The sequence below is a fragment of the Dipodomys spectabilis genome, unplaced genomic scaffold (genome assembly GCF_019054845.1).
Source record: "Dipodomys spectabilis isolate Male_0828 unplaced genomic scaffold, ASM1905484v1 ptg000175l, whole genome shotgun sequence".
NCBI lineage: Eukaryota > Metazoa > Chordata > Mammalia > Rodentia > Heteromyidae > Dipodomys > Dipodomys spectabilis.
Genome location: NW_024870852.1, coordinates 14,075,559 through 14,090,591, shown reverse-complemented (window position 1 = coordinate 14,090,591; position 15,033 = coordinate 14,075,559). Strand labels below are relative to the sequence as shown.

Genomic DNA, 15,033 nt, shown 5'->3' with positions numbered 1-15,033 from the left:
CCGGCTGCAGCCCGCAGCCCCCTCCTCCTCTCCCAGTAACCAGTTCAGACCGGTCTTAGCATGCAGAAACAATGGGAAGGAGTCCGCTTCCTCCTCCCTTCCAGCTCTTGCAGGAAGCCCCCTCCTCACCAGGCAGGGGGGAAAGGGAGGGGAAGGAGGGGGGGGAGGCAGGCCACAGGGGGAGAGGGAGGGGTAGACGGAGGAAAGGAGGGAAGGGGAGGAAGGGCAGGCAGGGGAGCCCCCACCCCCACCCCGGCTCACTGGAGTAGTAGGCCACCAGCTGCTGCAGGCTGTTGAACTGGGTGCGGGAGGTGATGTAGAAGCCGCCGCTGTCCAGCTTGCGGATCTTGTAATGCTTCACATTGAGGCCCTTGGCGTTGTCGAAGTCAGACACCGAGAGGCAGTAGGCACCTGCGGGGAGGGGCCAGGAGACTGTGCCCATCAGTGGGGGCTGCCCGGGGTGACCAGCCCTGGTCCCACCAATCCGCTCCTATTAGTTCCGTTTGCTAGCTCTCTTTGCACAGTCCCACCACAAACTTATCTTCTTTTGCTTTTGCTTTTTTTCTGTGCTGGTACAGGACTTGAACTCAGGGCCCGGGCGCTGTCCCTTAGCTTTTTTTGCTCAAGGCTAGCGCTCTACCACTTTGAGCCACAGTGCCACTTCTAGCTCTCTCTCTCTCTCTCTCTTTTTTTTTTTTTTGGTGTCTAATTGGAGATAAGAGTCTTGTGGACTCTCCTGCCCCCGCTGGCTCTGAACTGTGATCCTCAGGTCTCAGCCTCCTGAGGAACCAGGATAATAGACTTGAGCCACGGGTGCTCGGCCCACCACAAACTCATGACCCTTAGAAGGTCTGGGAAGCCTGGCCGCGCATGTGCATCTCTATTGTGTGACTGTGACAAGTTGCTTGCCCTGTCTGGGCCCGCCTCTCCCTCCACAGAGTGGAGATTCTCCAGCACAGATTCCATGAGACCCCAGCTGACAGAGGAGCGCAGCACAGCCTCGCTGTCCCCTCTCCAGGGCTGACCACAGTCTATGTCCCCGCCAGCCCCTTCCAGCCCGGCCGGAAGACTGGGCGAGCTGAGGCTGTGGAAGTCTGGCAGGAGACCACACAGCTGTGTGTGGCCTCTCCTTCCTCCCTGAGGCTGGGGGAAAGTTTCTAGCCAAAGGTTCGTCCTGCTGGCAGTGCTAGGCCTGGCTGGGAGCCTCGGTGGGTGAATCAGTCCCCGGGGACAGCCAGGGAGGCCTCAGGGAGCGAGGCTGAGTCCCAGGGGTCCCAGAGAAGGGGAAGTCTCAGGCCTGGAAGGCCTCTGGAACTCCTGCTGGCCTCCTGAGCTGGACGTACAGATGGGGGAGCCTAGGCCCCCAAGAAGGCCTTGGGTCACCCAGCAGGTCAAGCAGCACGGGGACACCCCCCAAGCAGCTCAGGCGCACCCTGGAAAGCCTGGGTTTTCTGCAGATGGCGCAGGTCATGTGTGGCCCAGAAGCCACATGCCTGAAGCCCAAGCCAGCCCTGACCCCGTGTGCACACATGCGCACACCCATGCACACTTACACGGGCACACCTCCCCAGAACCCTCCACCACCAAGCTCCATTTCCTCACACAGTCCCCGACCCCCCACGAGGCCGGGGGAGGGGGAGGGGGGCGGATGGAGGGGGAAAGGCTCCGCTTTTCCATCTCCTGCTGAGCCCCAGGCCCACAGGAAGCAGCCCAGCTCAGTTGCCATGGTGATGGGGGGATGGTGTGACCAGAGGGCCAGACTATGGCGGAAGGACAAGGTCAGGCCCACCCCTGCGCAGCCAGCCGCAGAGGCCCCTGGAGTAGGGAAGGGGAAGGGGCTCATGGCTGCGGCGCCAGTCTGGGAACAGATCTTGCTGTGTGACACACAGACCTGACAACTTGTGCCCACTCCCCATGGGAGCTCCCGAGGCCCGGGAGGCTACACCCCATCCTTCCCTCACCTCTCACCATTCTCAGCCACCCCCATCCCCTCCTTGACTGATCCTGCTGCTCCCTCCACCTAGAGGGCTCTTCCTACACCATACCACATACCAAACTCCTATTCACTCTGCAATACCCAGTGCCAGCAACCAGCCCAACTCAGCTTTGCCTGGGCCACGTAAGTGCTCATACCTTTCGTGGTCTCACTTTCTCTCACCAGGAAGGTCCCTCTTGGGTTCTCTGTGTTCAGCAGTAACCGCTCTGACTCCCGTCTGGTAATCTTGCCGAAGTACCACCTGGGGTGGAAGAGACGGGGTGGTACTGGGGCCAAGCTTCTGGGATGAGGCTGGGCCTCTGGGAGGCCAAACCTCCCACTCCAACCCAGGAGGGACGCTGAGCCAGCGGCAGCAGTGGCCAGGAAGAGCACTCACTCTTCAGCTTGGATGGAGTCTGAGGGCGCCACGTAGTTGCTGGGGATGTAGCCGGTCTGTCCTGTGCTGAGCGAGTGGGCCAGCCACCAGTCTCCCTCTCTGTGCAGGGCCAGAAAGAAGCCAAAAGAAAAAAACAAGTGGGGGGCGGGGGGGAGAGACTGTCACCAAGCAAGCCCAAGAGCTCACCGATCTTCCCTAGTGCTGCACTGAGTCCACAGCCCAGGGAGGCCCAGAGAGGCCCTGGCGGCCAGCACAGCAGGTGGACCAGGTCCGGCCAGCTCCCCTCCCTGGCCCAGATGGCCCCAGTCCAGGATGGAGTACGCTCTGCCAGCGGAGGGTCCAGAAGCACCCCCAGATGCTGAGGGCTGCCTAGGAGGGGGGAAGCTCCCCATCTCGACAGGCAAGCAAGGCAGTCACAGACGGAAAATCCCTACCAAGATGATGTCCAAGGAGACCTTCAAAGCCCCCCAAGCCCCAGACCCCGAAGCCCTAGCTTGGGGGCCACGAGATCTAAGTGGGGATGAGGATGGCCCTCGCGGGTTCTGGTGACAGGCCAGGCCCAGACCTACACACAGAGCAAGGTCCTAAAGGTCCTCTTCCTGCAGCCTACCCCCAAACCCGGGGGAAACTGAGGCCAGAAGGGGCTGGGACTTGCCCAAAGTCACACAGCAGTTCACATGGGGGGGGGGGGGGGTGAAGAGGCAGAGCCCATTAACTGCCCCTTGCGGAGGGGCAAAGGGGAGGAGCAGAGGTGGGGGGGGGGGGCTCCCAGTGCACAGTCTAGGTCCCTGGGCCTGGGAGGGCAGAGGGAGGGATAGAGGGAGGGAGGGAAGGGAGGGGAGGGCGGAAGTACCTTTGCAGCCATCTGAATGTGAACCAGGTCTGGCTGGAGTGGGGGTCCAGAGACACAGAGGAGGGAGGAGCAAGCGAGAGGCCCGGGGAGAGAAGAGGCAGAGAGGGGGGCGGTGAGAGGCAGGAGAAGAAGGAGCCGGGGAGAGAGCGAGAGCCAGGGGCACCCAGCCGCCTCGCATCCAAAGCAACCGTGGGGCACAGGGAGGGCACAGGGAGGGGGGCCCAGGGTCCAGCCCCTCCTGCAACCCTAGTACAGATGGGAAGACTGAGGCCAGAGAAGCCAAGGGCTCTGCTCAAGGTCACACAGCCCTAGATTCGCAGGTCTGAAGGAGGCTGAGGAGGAAGGTAGCTCCTTGGGGCTGTGGTGTAGTTTCCTGTGGTTGGTGAGAGTAAGGAAGGCCAGAAGGGCCAGATGCTCTCAAGATGGAATGAGATAAAAGGGGTTACCACTGGGCTACATGGGTCAGACACACATGGGAGCTCCAGGCGAGGGGAGCAGAGTCCATCTCAGGAGCGAGGCCAGCCTCCACACCCCAACCTCCACCGGCCTCCCTTTGTGGTCCCATTGGGGAAAGCCACACCTTTCCACCCCATTGGACTCCTGGAGGAAGGCCGGGCCTCAGCCCCCACGGGGGACCGCTTAGAGACGTAGAAAGATCCACTGAGGACACCCAGACTAGAACAGACCAGCACTTTGTGCAGTTGGGGAAACTGAGGCATGGAGAGAGGCAAGGACTTGCCCAAAACTACAAAACAGACTCAAGTCACAAGGAAGACAGTTGCCTGGAGGCTCCCAGCTCCCAGAGTGCCTGGGCCAGGACTCAGAGGCCAGCCGAGGGTTCCCCAAAGAGACGGCTGGAGTCTGGGTGGGAGCCAAGCCGAGCCAGTTCTGGGGGATCCAGGTCAGCGGCTTGGGACAGTGGGGCCTCCTCGGACCCAGGGCCCCATGGCACCGAGATCCAAGCAGCAGGGTCTCCAGGCTGCGAGACACCAGCCCAATCCACCCCAGCCCCACACCAGACTCATTCAGAGGGTGTGGCTGGGGCAGGTGGAGGCTTGGCAGCCATGGGCCCAGCGGGGCACCCCAGCAGGGCACACAGAGATCCTAACAGGTGGGGGTATCCGAGCCCCTCTGATTTGGGTGTCCATCTTCACTAGGCCCACCCCCAAACCTCTCCTCTCCTGACAATGCCACGACTTGCTCCTCCTAGCTGCTGGATGAGCACTTAGACGGGAGTCATGGCTTCCAGGGGCCCCCATCAATGAGACCCCATCACACCCCGCTCCCAGAACCACCCTGAAAGGGAAAGGATTCCCCACACACACACCCCCTGCCAAGGCCCATGGGCTGGAGAGCACTCCTCTGCCCAGCTCTGCGGCTACCAGCTGTGTGACCTCGGGTAAGTCATTTCACCTCTCAGGCCTCAGTTTCCTCATCTGTGAAATGCAGCAAATAAAAGCCCCGCTTCTCGGGGCTGACACGCAGCTGAAATCGTGTGACCTGTGACTCACACCCAGAAACACAAGGTGAGCCAACGAGGCGGCCAGAGAGCAGAGCTGCTCGCTGAAGCAACACAGATGCAGACAGCTGGTGACAAGAGAACAGAGACACACGCAAGACGACACATCAGAGTGGGGGAGGGGGCTGGGGACCCCCCTGAGGGGAGCAGGGGGGGAGGGAGAAGCACAGGGGGCTGGGGACCCCCCTGAGGGGAGCAGGGGGGGAGGGAGAACCACTGCCCAAGTTCTGGGCAGCTATGTGACCCTGGACAAGGCCTTCACGACTCTGAGCCTCAGTTTCCTCATTTGTATAAAAGAGACAGTCCTGCCCCATCACTACTGCCCAGTAGTGTCACTGAAAAGAGCAACTAGGAGGCGCCGGGCACCTCGCATCCCTTTTGCCTGGCAGAGAAGGCAGTCCTTTGCTGGATCTTGCGGGATGAATAGGAGTTCATCAGGCAGAAGGGAGAAGCATCAGCACAGGCAGAGGGAGCAGCATGCGGGAGTTCCGGAAGGGGGGCGGGACCTAACGGCGAGACTCCATGTGGGGCGGGCCTTATGCCACTCCACTTCCAGCTGCTTCCGGCCCTCTGCACCCTGATGGCACCTGTGCCTCTACCGGCTACCCTGGCCAAGGGCGGCTCACCTCCTTTACCTCCACCCTGCCTTCCCTGGAGGCCCTGTCCGCCCTCCCTGGCCTGTGCTCACCACCAGAGAGGGGCACACAGTAGAGACCCTGGGCCAGACCACAGCCACCCTCTGCCTGCCGTGGAGGAGGCTCCTCGCCACAGCCAGAGCCTTCTGCACCCGGCATGGTCCCTGCATGCAGCTGGTGCTCAGTGTGTGCAGACAGATCAGAGGGAGGGGCAGGAGGAGGTGGGAGGCTATGGGGAACCCTCCCAGCCAGACAGGGACCTGGTCAAACTAGCAGGGGAGGGGAGGAGAGGTATAAGCCAGGGAAGTGTGGGGTAGGGACAGCAACAGCAGAGGGCGCCAGAGAGCACAGGCGGGAACACAGCAGAGGCGCGTGCAGACAGCAGTCCCCAAGCCCCAGCCAAGCATCCCCAGCCGGCCCCCTTGAAGCGGGGTTACACACCTGACGTCCACCTTCCTCCTGAGGGCCAGCGAGAGAGAAGCAGAGAGAAGGAGAGGCTGAAAGGGCTGTAGAGAGCAAGCCAGCGCTCGGGGTAGAGGGGACCCCAAGGTTGGGGAGGTCCACGGTGCAGGCCAGGGCCAGGGAGGCAATGCGGGCTCTGCACTGCCCTCTGCTGGCAGCTCTGGGGAGCAGCAGGCCGGAGACCACTTCCCACCGTGAAGTCCCCCACAGGGTCCTGTGTGGCATGGAGGGGCGGAGGCTAGGGGGGCAGAGAGGGACTCACGTATTGTTGACGATCTGGAGCCGCTCCCCTTTCTTGAAGGACAGGTCAGTCTCTGTTCGTGACTCGTAGTCATAGAGAGCCACGAAGGTGGTCACTCCACCTGCAGGGAGAGCAGGGATGTCAGGGGGCACTAGGGACTACCGCCGTCCCCCCTTGCCCCATCAGTGACCAGCCTGGACACTGGCAGGAACAGCGGGTGTGGGCACCGTGTGGGGCCATGTGAGGACCTGCAGTGAGACCCCTGAGCTGTGCACAGGACACACAGCTCACTGACAGACAGACAGACAGATGGCTGCATGCCCTTGGCCAGCCCTGGACCCTGTTGACACCTGAGTGACACAGACCCACAGATATGTCCACATGCCCACAGAAGCACATGCATGCACACATATGCATGCGTGCACACACACATGCATTTGGACAGGGAAGACGTGGGTGGCCCCGAGCATGCCCAGACCCCTGCACCTGAGGGAGATGGGAGAGAAGAAATGCTAGGCAGAGAAGAAATGCCCCATCAGCAGAAATCAGGGGACATCACCTGGCTATGTATGTGTCTCTAGTACCAAGCATATGGCTTGTTGAGTGAATACACAATGGGCTGAAATTATCTAACACTGGGGATAAAGGTGCTAAAAGTGACAATGGACAGCAAGCCTTCCCAGCCCCTCACGAGACTCATATCTAATTAATTATCAAAAAAAAAAAGCAGGTGCGGGGTCGGCCTGGCTTCACTCCCAGGGGACTCCTGAAGACTGGCCTCCTGTTGCTGACAAGTGCCCAGCACCCCAGCCTGGCACCCCAAGTCCTCCCAGCAGCCCTGGGATACAGTCCCGTCTCCCTCAGGTGCAGGGGTCTGGGCATGCTCGGGGCCGCACACGTCTTCCCTGTCCAAATGCGTGTGTGTGCATGCACGCATATGTGTGCATGCATGTGCTTCTGTGGGCATGTGGACACATTTGTGGGTCTGTGTCACTCAGGTGTCCACAGGGTCCAGGGCTGGCCAAGGGCATGCAGCCATCTGTCTGGCTGTCAGTGAGCTGTGTGTCCTGTGCACAGTTCAGGGGTCTTACTGCAGGTGTATCTGCACACAGGGCATGGGGCATGTTTGTACACGTGTCCCTAGTGTGAAACCAGGTATGGCAGAGTCTTCGCAGGTCCCCATGGGACTCTGGGCATCTGAACTGATCTCCAGCACCCGACCAGGGCCACAGCACCCCACGGTGCCAGCCCAGGGCACAGGGGTGCCGCTGGCGCTGCTCAGGTCCCAGGCCACAACTACTCCTCCCAGCTGGGCTGCAGGCGGGAGCCCCGGACCGGGTCCCCCGTGGCTGAACGCCCCCCTACATCCACCCTGCCCACGCACAGGCGGACACTGACCGGCCAGCGGCCCTGCCCTCTGCGGGGAGGTGACGGTGTCCGAGGAGTTGAAGCCCCCAAACAGCTTGGGCTCAGCGGTGGCAGCAGTGGGCGCAAAGGCAGAGGCCGGGCCTCGGAGGCCATCGGCAGAGGCGGGCTTGCTGGGCGTCTGCGAGGCCGGGAAGGCACCTGGGGCCTCGGTGGGCTCCAGGCTGCGGCGCCGCTGGCCCCCCTCCTTCGGCTTGCTCTTGTTGCTGCCCATGGCGCTGGCCAGGGCCAGAGGGTACCCCACCTACTCAGAGGATGGGGGAACTGAGGTCCAGTCCAGTAGAGATGTCTCTCAAAGCCTCAGTCTCTCCGTCTGTAAAGGGACCACTCGGCCGGCATCCATAGAGCTCTTGCTTGGAACAGGGCTAGGCAGAGAAGAAATGCCCCATCAGTAGAAATCGGGGGACATCACCTGGCTATGTATGTGTCTCTAGTACCAAGCATATGGCTTGTTGAGTGAATATACAATGGGCTGAAATTATCTAACACTGGGGATAAAGGTGCTAAAAGTGACAATGGACAGCAAGCCTTCCCAGCCCCTCACGAGACTCATATCTAATTAATTATCAAAAAAAAAAAAAAAGGGGGCTGGGAAGGTGGCTCAGTGGTAGAGCGCTTGCCTCATGCATGAGGCCCTGGGCTCAATTCCTCAGCACCACATACACAGAAAAAGCCAAGAGTGGCGCTGTGGCTCAAATGGTAGAGCACTAGCCTTGAGCTGAAGAGCTGAGGGACTGCGCCCAGGCCCCACGACCAACAAAAACAAAACAGTGCAACTGTGGCTAAAGTGATAGAGCACTAGCTTTGAGCAAAAAAACTGAAGGCTAGCACCCAGACCCTGGGCGCTCACTCTAACCCCAGGGCTTTACACACATGGCTCCCATGGCTGAGAAAATTCCTCCCCCATTTCTTCACCTAGTTAAGTCTCAGCCCCAAAGTTGCCCCCTTGAGAAGCTCCTTTCACTGAGTTAAGTCCTCCTGACTTTGTGCCCTTCCATGTTTACACGTGCCCCTCCTCATCTATCTCCTAACCCCACCCTGCCCCACCCAAAAAGAGTTTCCTGTGATTATTGTCTTAGGCTTTGTCTGGCACACTGCAGTACTGCCAGTGTCCAGAAGATGGCGGGGCACACAGCATGTTGCACAGCCAACAGAACGAGGGGAGGAGTGAGGCCTAGGCAGAGGTGACCAGAGTGACAGCCAGCTACTCAGGAGGCTGAGATCTGAGTGTCGCGGTTCAAAGCCAGCCTGGGACAGCAAAGTCCCAGTAGTGGCACACCCTGAGCCAGAAAGAAATCTGGAGTAGAGAGATGGGGAAACAGGGAGCCAGTTCTAGGCTCCGCCAGGCCATCCTCATCCAGCTCCCTCTGCCCGGGCTGCTGGGGCTCCCCACTGCGGGCAGCCAGGGCTCTCCCCAGCCCCCCACCTCAGCAGCCATCCCCTCACCTGGAGGGTGACAAGGCTGCCCCAGAGGATCTGGGAAGCAGTCTGGGGACTAGGCCCCAACACCAGACATGGAGCCTTGGGGTCTTGAGCTAGAGACCTTGCTCCACTTCAACCAGCTATGTGTTCCTGGGCAAGTCACATCCCTTGTCTGGGTCTCCACGTCCTCATCTGCGAAGGCAGGAAGCACACACTTCTCAGGGGCTGCCCCGAGGCTATGAACCAAGAGAAATTACCTTCCAGTGCTCCCTCTAGGCCATCAAAGTTCATCAGGCCAGGCCTGGTGGCTCATGCCTGTAATCCTAGCTACTCAGAAAGCTGAGATCTGAGGATCCTGGTTCAAAGCCAGCCCGAGCAGGAAAGTCTGGAAGACTCTTATTTCCAATTAACCACCAGAAAACCAGAAGTAGAACTGTGGCTCAAGTGATAGAGTGCTAGCTGTGAGCAAAAGAGCTCAGGGACAGCACCCAAGCCCTGAGTTCAAGCCCCAGGACTAGCACAAAAGACAAAAGACAAAAAAAAAAAAAAGGTTCATCAGGCTCTGACTGTGCCAAGCAGGGGGGAGCCCTGGCCCAACCCAGAATCTCTTTTATTGCCAGTCCTGGGGTTTGAACTCAGGGCCTGGGCACTGTCCCTGAGCTTCTTTTGCTTAAGGCTAGCGCTCTGCCACTTGAGCCACAGCGTCACTTCCAACTTTTTCTGTGTATGTGGTACTGAGGAATGGAACCCAGGGCTTCATGCTTGCTAGGCAAGCATTCTACCACTAAGCCACATTCCCAGCCCCTCAACCCAGAATCTCTTGTGAAACTGTGAATGAGACAAGGGTCCTGCACAGGCTGAGGCCTGGGAAAGGGCCGCCTGTGCTCAGGGTCAGACTCAGCTTGAAGACGCCTCCCCCCATGGGAACAAAGATCAGCCAGGCGCCTTCTGGGCCCCAGGCCACTCAGCTGAGCCAGGGAGCCCACGGGAGGCCCTGGAGAGACCTGCTCAGCTGCCCAAGGGACCACCAAAGCCGGGGGGGGGGGGGGGGGGGAAGAGGGGGGGGAAGGGGGGAGGGGGGCGGGGGGGGAGGTAAACAGCCTGAGGCCGGAAAGGCCAGTTTCTATGGAAGCCTTGGAGGTCCAGTGTAAGCTGCTGTCCGGAGGGAGCTGTTGACCTGACCAGTGAACAGAGCCTCCAGCCCTCTGGAGGCCCCACAGCCCACCAGCCCATGCGCTCCCCGTGACGCCACACAGGCCTCTGCACCTGGCAGGAAAAATGTCTTTTGGAAAAAAGTCCATGTAAAAATAAAAGCTATTGCCAGGTGCTGGTGTAATCACGCCTGGAATCCTAGCTACTCAGGAGGCTGAGATCTGAGGATTGTGGTGCAAAGCCAAACACTCTTATGTCTAAATAACCACCAGAAAACCAGAAGTAGTGCTGTGGGTCAAAGCAGTAGAGCACTAGCCTTGAGCAAAAGAGCTCAGGGACAGCATCCAGGCTCTGAGTTCAAGCCCTACGACCAAAAAAAAAAAAGAAAGAAAGAAAAGAAAAAGAAGAGCTGGGAATGTGGCTTACTGGTAGAGTGTTTGCCTACCATGCATGAAACCCTGGGTTCGATTCCTCAATACCACATACACAGAAAAAGGGAGACATGGCACTGTGGCTCAAGAAGTAGAACACTAGCCTTGAGCAAAAGAAGCTCAGGGACAGTGACCAGGCCCTGAGTTCAAGCCGAAAGAAAGGAAAGAAAGAAGGAAAGAAAGAAAGGAAGGAAGGAAGAAAGAAAGAGAGAAAGAGAGAAAGAGAGAGAGAGGGAGGGAGGGAGGGAAGGAAGGAAGGAAGGAAGGAAGGAAAGAAGGAAGGAAGGAAGGAAAAGGAAAGGAAAGGAAAGAAAAAGAAAGGGAAGGAGAAAGTACTAAAAATAAAAGCTACTAACACATGAAGAACTAAGAACATGAGCTTCCTTTAGAATGAGTGAAGGGAAAGCAAAGGATTCCTGGGAGGGGATGAGAGCAGAGCTGGCACTCCAGCCCGCCTTCTTGAGAGGATCTAGGAAACAGGAACAGGGTCAGGAGAGGCCCCAGGCCCTGTGTGCTTCCACTCACCAGAGCTCTCTCCCCTCTGGGGCAGGGGAGGAAAGCAAGGCGGGATCTTTAGCCCAGAGTCCAGGGGCCCTGGTTGCAATGTTTGTTGGTTTGTGGGGCTGGGCCAGGCCCTGGCTCTGTAATCGACAGGTGTCGGGACAGCAGGTGGGGTGGCGTCAGGAGCCAGAAGGCCAGAGTGAGCGGCGGGACGGCCTGCCTCCCTCCACCCTGTGCGGGGCCCATGCCCCACCTCCTTCTGTGCCACACAAGAACACCACAGGGCGCAGGAGGAGTCCGTGAGAAGGCCACAGCCTGTCCCAGGGCCACTACAGTGGTGACAAGATGGCATCTGCAAACTCCACAGAGACAAAGGCGAAGCGGCCCAGCATCCTGCCCAGGCCACTGCGATGGCTCCACTTCTGGCGTCTCTCCCCTGACTCACAGCCCCGCGCAAGCAGGTCATCCCGGCAACCAGGCTGGCTCTCTGGAAACCAGGAGGTGTTCTAGAAATATCTGCAAATAGCTTGGCACAGTGACTCATGACGATCATCTTGGCTACACAAGTGGCTGAGATTGGGGAGGCCAGATTGGGGGGAAAGTTCATAGAACCTCTTCTTAATTAAAAAAAAAAAAAAAGCCAGATATGGAGGTTTTTGTCGATCATCCCAGCTACACAGGAAGTGTCAATAGGAGGACCGCAGTTCAGGCAAAAAGCAAGACATCATTGGAAAAATAAGAAAGTGAAGAGGACTGGAGAAATGGCTGAAGCAGTAGAGGGCCTGCAAGTGTAAAGCCCTGTGTTCAAACCCTACACGATCCCATATATACATCTATATGGACATCTGTATAATCCAGGGTAAACATGAGACTAAGCAATACAGACTATAAATATCACACACAGGAAGATGGATGGATGTAGGAAGAGACCATAAAGGGAAACTTCTAGTTTAAGTACTTAGAGGAAAAACTCTCAGATCAACAACCTAAGCTTTGGGGCTGGGAAGTTGGCTCAGTGGTAGAGCGCTTGCCTTGCATGCCTGAGGCCCTGGGTTCGATTCCTCAGCACCACATAAGCAAAAAGAAAAAAGCCGGAAGTGGCCCTGTGGCTCAAGGGCTAGAGAGCTAGCCTTGAGCTGAAGAGTTGAGGGACAGCACCCAGGCCCAGAGTTCAGGCCCCACGACCAGACCCAAAAAAAAAAAAAAACAACCTAAGCTTTAAAAAAACACTAAATCTAAAACAAGTAAAAGAAAGAAATAATAAAGATTAGAGCAGGATGTAATGAAGTAGGAAAACAATAGAAAACAAAATCAAAGCTTGGTTCTTGGAAAGGGTCAACAAAGCTAGCAAATCCTTGGCTACAGTAACCAGGGCTCAGTTATTACAACAGGAATGAAAAGGAAGCCAAACTATGAATGAAACAGAGATGGTTATAAGGGACTACTGTGAACAACACTGACAGAAATCACATAAACCCCCTAACTACACAAACTAAAAAGAAATCGAAAATCTAAGTAAACCTAAAGTAAGTAAGGAAATTGAATTTAAAAACTTTTAGGGGAAGTTTTAAAGGTCCCCCAAAAGCCTAGGCCAGGACATCACTGGTGAATTCCACCACGCATGCAGGAAGAATTAATGTTGATTCTTCACTCAAATCCTCACAGCCCACTCAGGCAACGAAGCCCACACAAAGATACAAGAGAAGAAAATTAAAACAGGGAGTGGAGCTGGGAGCCCATGGCTCATGCCTGTAATCCCAGCTACTCAGGAGGTTGAGATCTGAGGATCGAAGTTTAAAGCCAGCCAGGGCAGGAAAAGTCCGTGAGCCTCTTATCTCCAATAAACCACTCAGAAAACTGGAAGTGGTGCTGTGGCTCCAGTGGTAGATAGGGAGCTATCCTTGATCTGAAGAGCTGAGGGACAGCGCCCAGGCCCCACAATCAACAACAACAACAACAAAAATAGTTGCCGAGCGTTGGGTAGTTTACGCCTGCACCCCTAACTACTCAGGAGGTGAGACCTGAGGATCACAGTTCAAAGCCAGCAGTGAGCTGGGCATCAGTGGCTCAAGCCTGTAGCTCTGGCTACATAGGAAACTGAAACCTGAGACTCATGGTTCAAAGCCAGCTTGGGAGGGAAGGGGACCTTGAGTGTCAGTATCTCATTCCTATAATCCCAACTAAACCTAGCTACCCAGGAGGCTGAGATCTGGCAGTTCAAGCAGGAAAGTCCATGAGACTCCTATCTCCAATTAGCCCCCAGAAAACAGAAAATGGCACTATGGCTCAAATAGTAAAGCATTTGCCTTGAGCTGAAGAGCTAAGGGACAATGCCCAGGCCCAGAGTTCAAGCCCCATGACCAACAACAACAACAAAGTTTCTTCTTCATTATTTTTTTTTTTTTGACCATTCATGGTCAAAACCATGTGTAACAAAACCTGGATCAGGAAACCTTGCTATGTTCCCCATTTCTGGAAGGACCCCCAAAATTTGCCTGGTATCCTTTTGGCGTGTGTGTGTGTGTGTGTGTGTGTGTGTGTGTGTGTGTGTGTGTGTGTGTGTGTGTCTGCTTTCCCCTCTGGGGCAAGGTGTGGGCTTACCTAGGCTCAGCTCCTGGCTCTGCTGCTCATGACTGCAGTCACGACGCGTCCGAGGCTCCAGCTCTGTTCTGCAAATGGGGGAGATGAGCGCATGCGCCTTGCATGAGGCTGCAGCGCAGGGGCCAAGCAACACACATCCCATGCCCCGGTCCTCTCACACACGCAAGCCTGGCCAGCTGCCTGGAAGAGGCAGCCTTAGGACTGAACAGAAGAAGGCGTTCCTGTGTGTGCAGAGGCCCAGCAACAAAAGGCCCAGGGCAGTCCCCCCGTTCCTGAGCAATCATGCCTGCTCCAGCAAAGCTTAAATGAGCACCTACTAAGTGTCAGTTACTGTGGTGGGAAAAAGACAAATGCGGAGCAGCTGCAGTGACAAGTGCCAGTGACTGGGACTGTGAGGGGCTGGGAAAGAAACAACAGGCTGGGGGGTAGCTCAGGGAGGGACAGGCACCGGCTGATGCCTTACAGCACGCTCGGAACCTCCAGCACCAGCCTTTCTCAGATCCACCCTCTCCTATGCCCGGGTCCAGAGAAGAGGAAGTCCACAGGGGCCTGTCAGGCAACCTGGGGCTCAGGGAGGCGGGTGGCAGTGCCAGATAATTGCCCGGGAGAGATTCCTGGGGACACGCACCTCGCTAATAAGTAAGCTGCGTGCACAGGAGACCCCCCCCAGCCCCAAATGCGCATCTCCATTTTGTGAATGAGGAAATGGAGGCACAGAGAGGTTTAGCTGCTTGCCTGAGGTCATCCAGATTCAGGAAGCAAGTGTCACGCCTCTGGGCTCAGCAGCCTTGGGTACCCCAAGACTCCCCCTAGAGGAGGTACAGAGAGGGCCTCTGTCCACACCCCCCCCAGAGAGGGCGAAGGTGGGAGCTGTGCTTAGTGGCCCAGGAATGTCATGGGGTACGGATGGGGTACAACGGGTGGATGTGAGCAGCTTCTGCCCAGGGGAGCACCAAGTCCTAATGGGCCCCCAGCTGGGCAGGTGGGAGTGCAGCATCGGGTTAAGCGAGCCCCCTCCCCACCTCCAGACTCCCTTGGTGTCATGGAGACGCCCAGGCAGCTGGAGCTGATCCCCGCAAAGGCCTTCACAGCCAGGCCTGGCCGCCTGCAGCCAGCCCAGACACAGGACAGGGGCACCGAGGCCAAGTCAGCACCCAGGCCACCATCCCAGATGACAGAGGACCCATCTGCCCACCCCCACCTCCCCACCACTAGTCCCAGCCAGGCCCCAGCCCCACTGCCAGCGCATTTCCCCAAAGGGAAAACAGACACCTGCACGAGAAACAAGCATGGGCTGGGACCACACAGCAGCCAGGGTGCAGCACGCAGGAGCACTGCGGGCCCACCCTCGGCCTCCAAGCCCTGCCCTGGGGGCCCAGGCGGGGGAGGGGGGGGCAAGGGGAGGGGGAGAGGGCACAG

The 15,033-nt window shown here is 57.6% G+C and overlaps 1 protein-coding gene across 2 annotated transcripts in view; it reads right to left on the bottom strand.

Annotated features, from left to right (window-relative positions):
• Src (SRC proto-oncogene, non-receptor tyrosine kinase) overlaps positions 1–15,033 on the bottom strand; it is a 40,769-nt gene that overhangs the window by 6,792 nt on the left and 18,944 nt on the right. Inside the window, exons 3-8 of one of the 2 annotated variants that reach the window (XM_042694742.1) lie at positions 13,615–13,682; positions 7,481–7,872; positions 6,104–6,203; positions 2,373–2,471; positions 2,134–2,237; positions 262–411 (exon numbers count right to left, since the gene is read on the bottom strand). In XM_042694742.1, coding sequence (XP_042550676.1) covers positions 262–411; positions 2,134–2,237; positions 2,373–2,471; positions 6,104–6,203; positions 7,481–7,721 — 694 coding nt within the window. In that variant the 5' untranslated portion in view covers positions 7,722–7,872; positions 13,615–13,682. Of the gene's footprint in view, positions 1–261; positions 412–2,133; positions 2,238–2,372; positions 2,472–6,103; positions 6,204–7,480; positions 7,873–8,953; positions 9,095–13,614; positions 13,683–15,033 lie in introns of those variants that run through there. The other variant, XM_042694743.1, reaches the window with a different exon arrangement.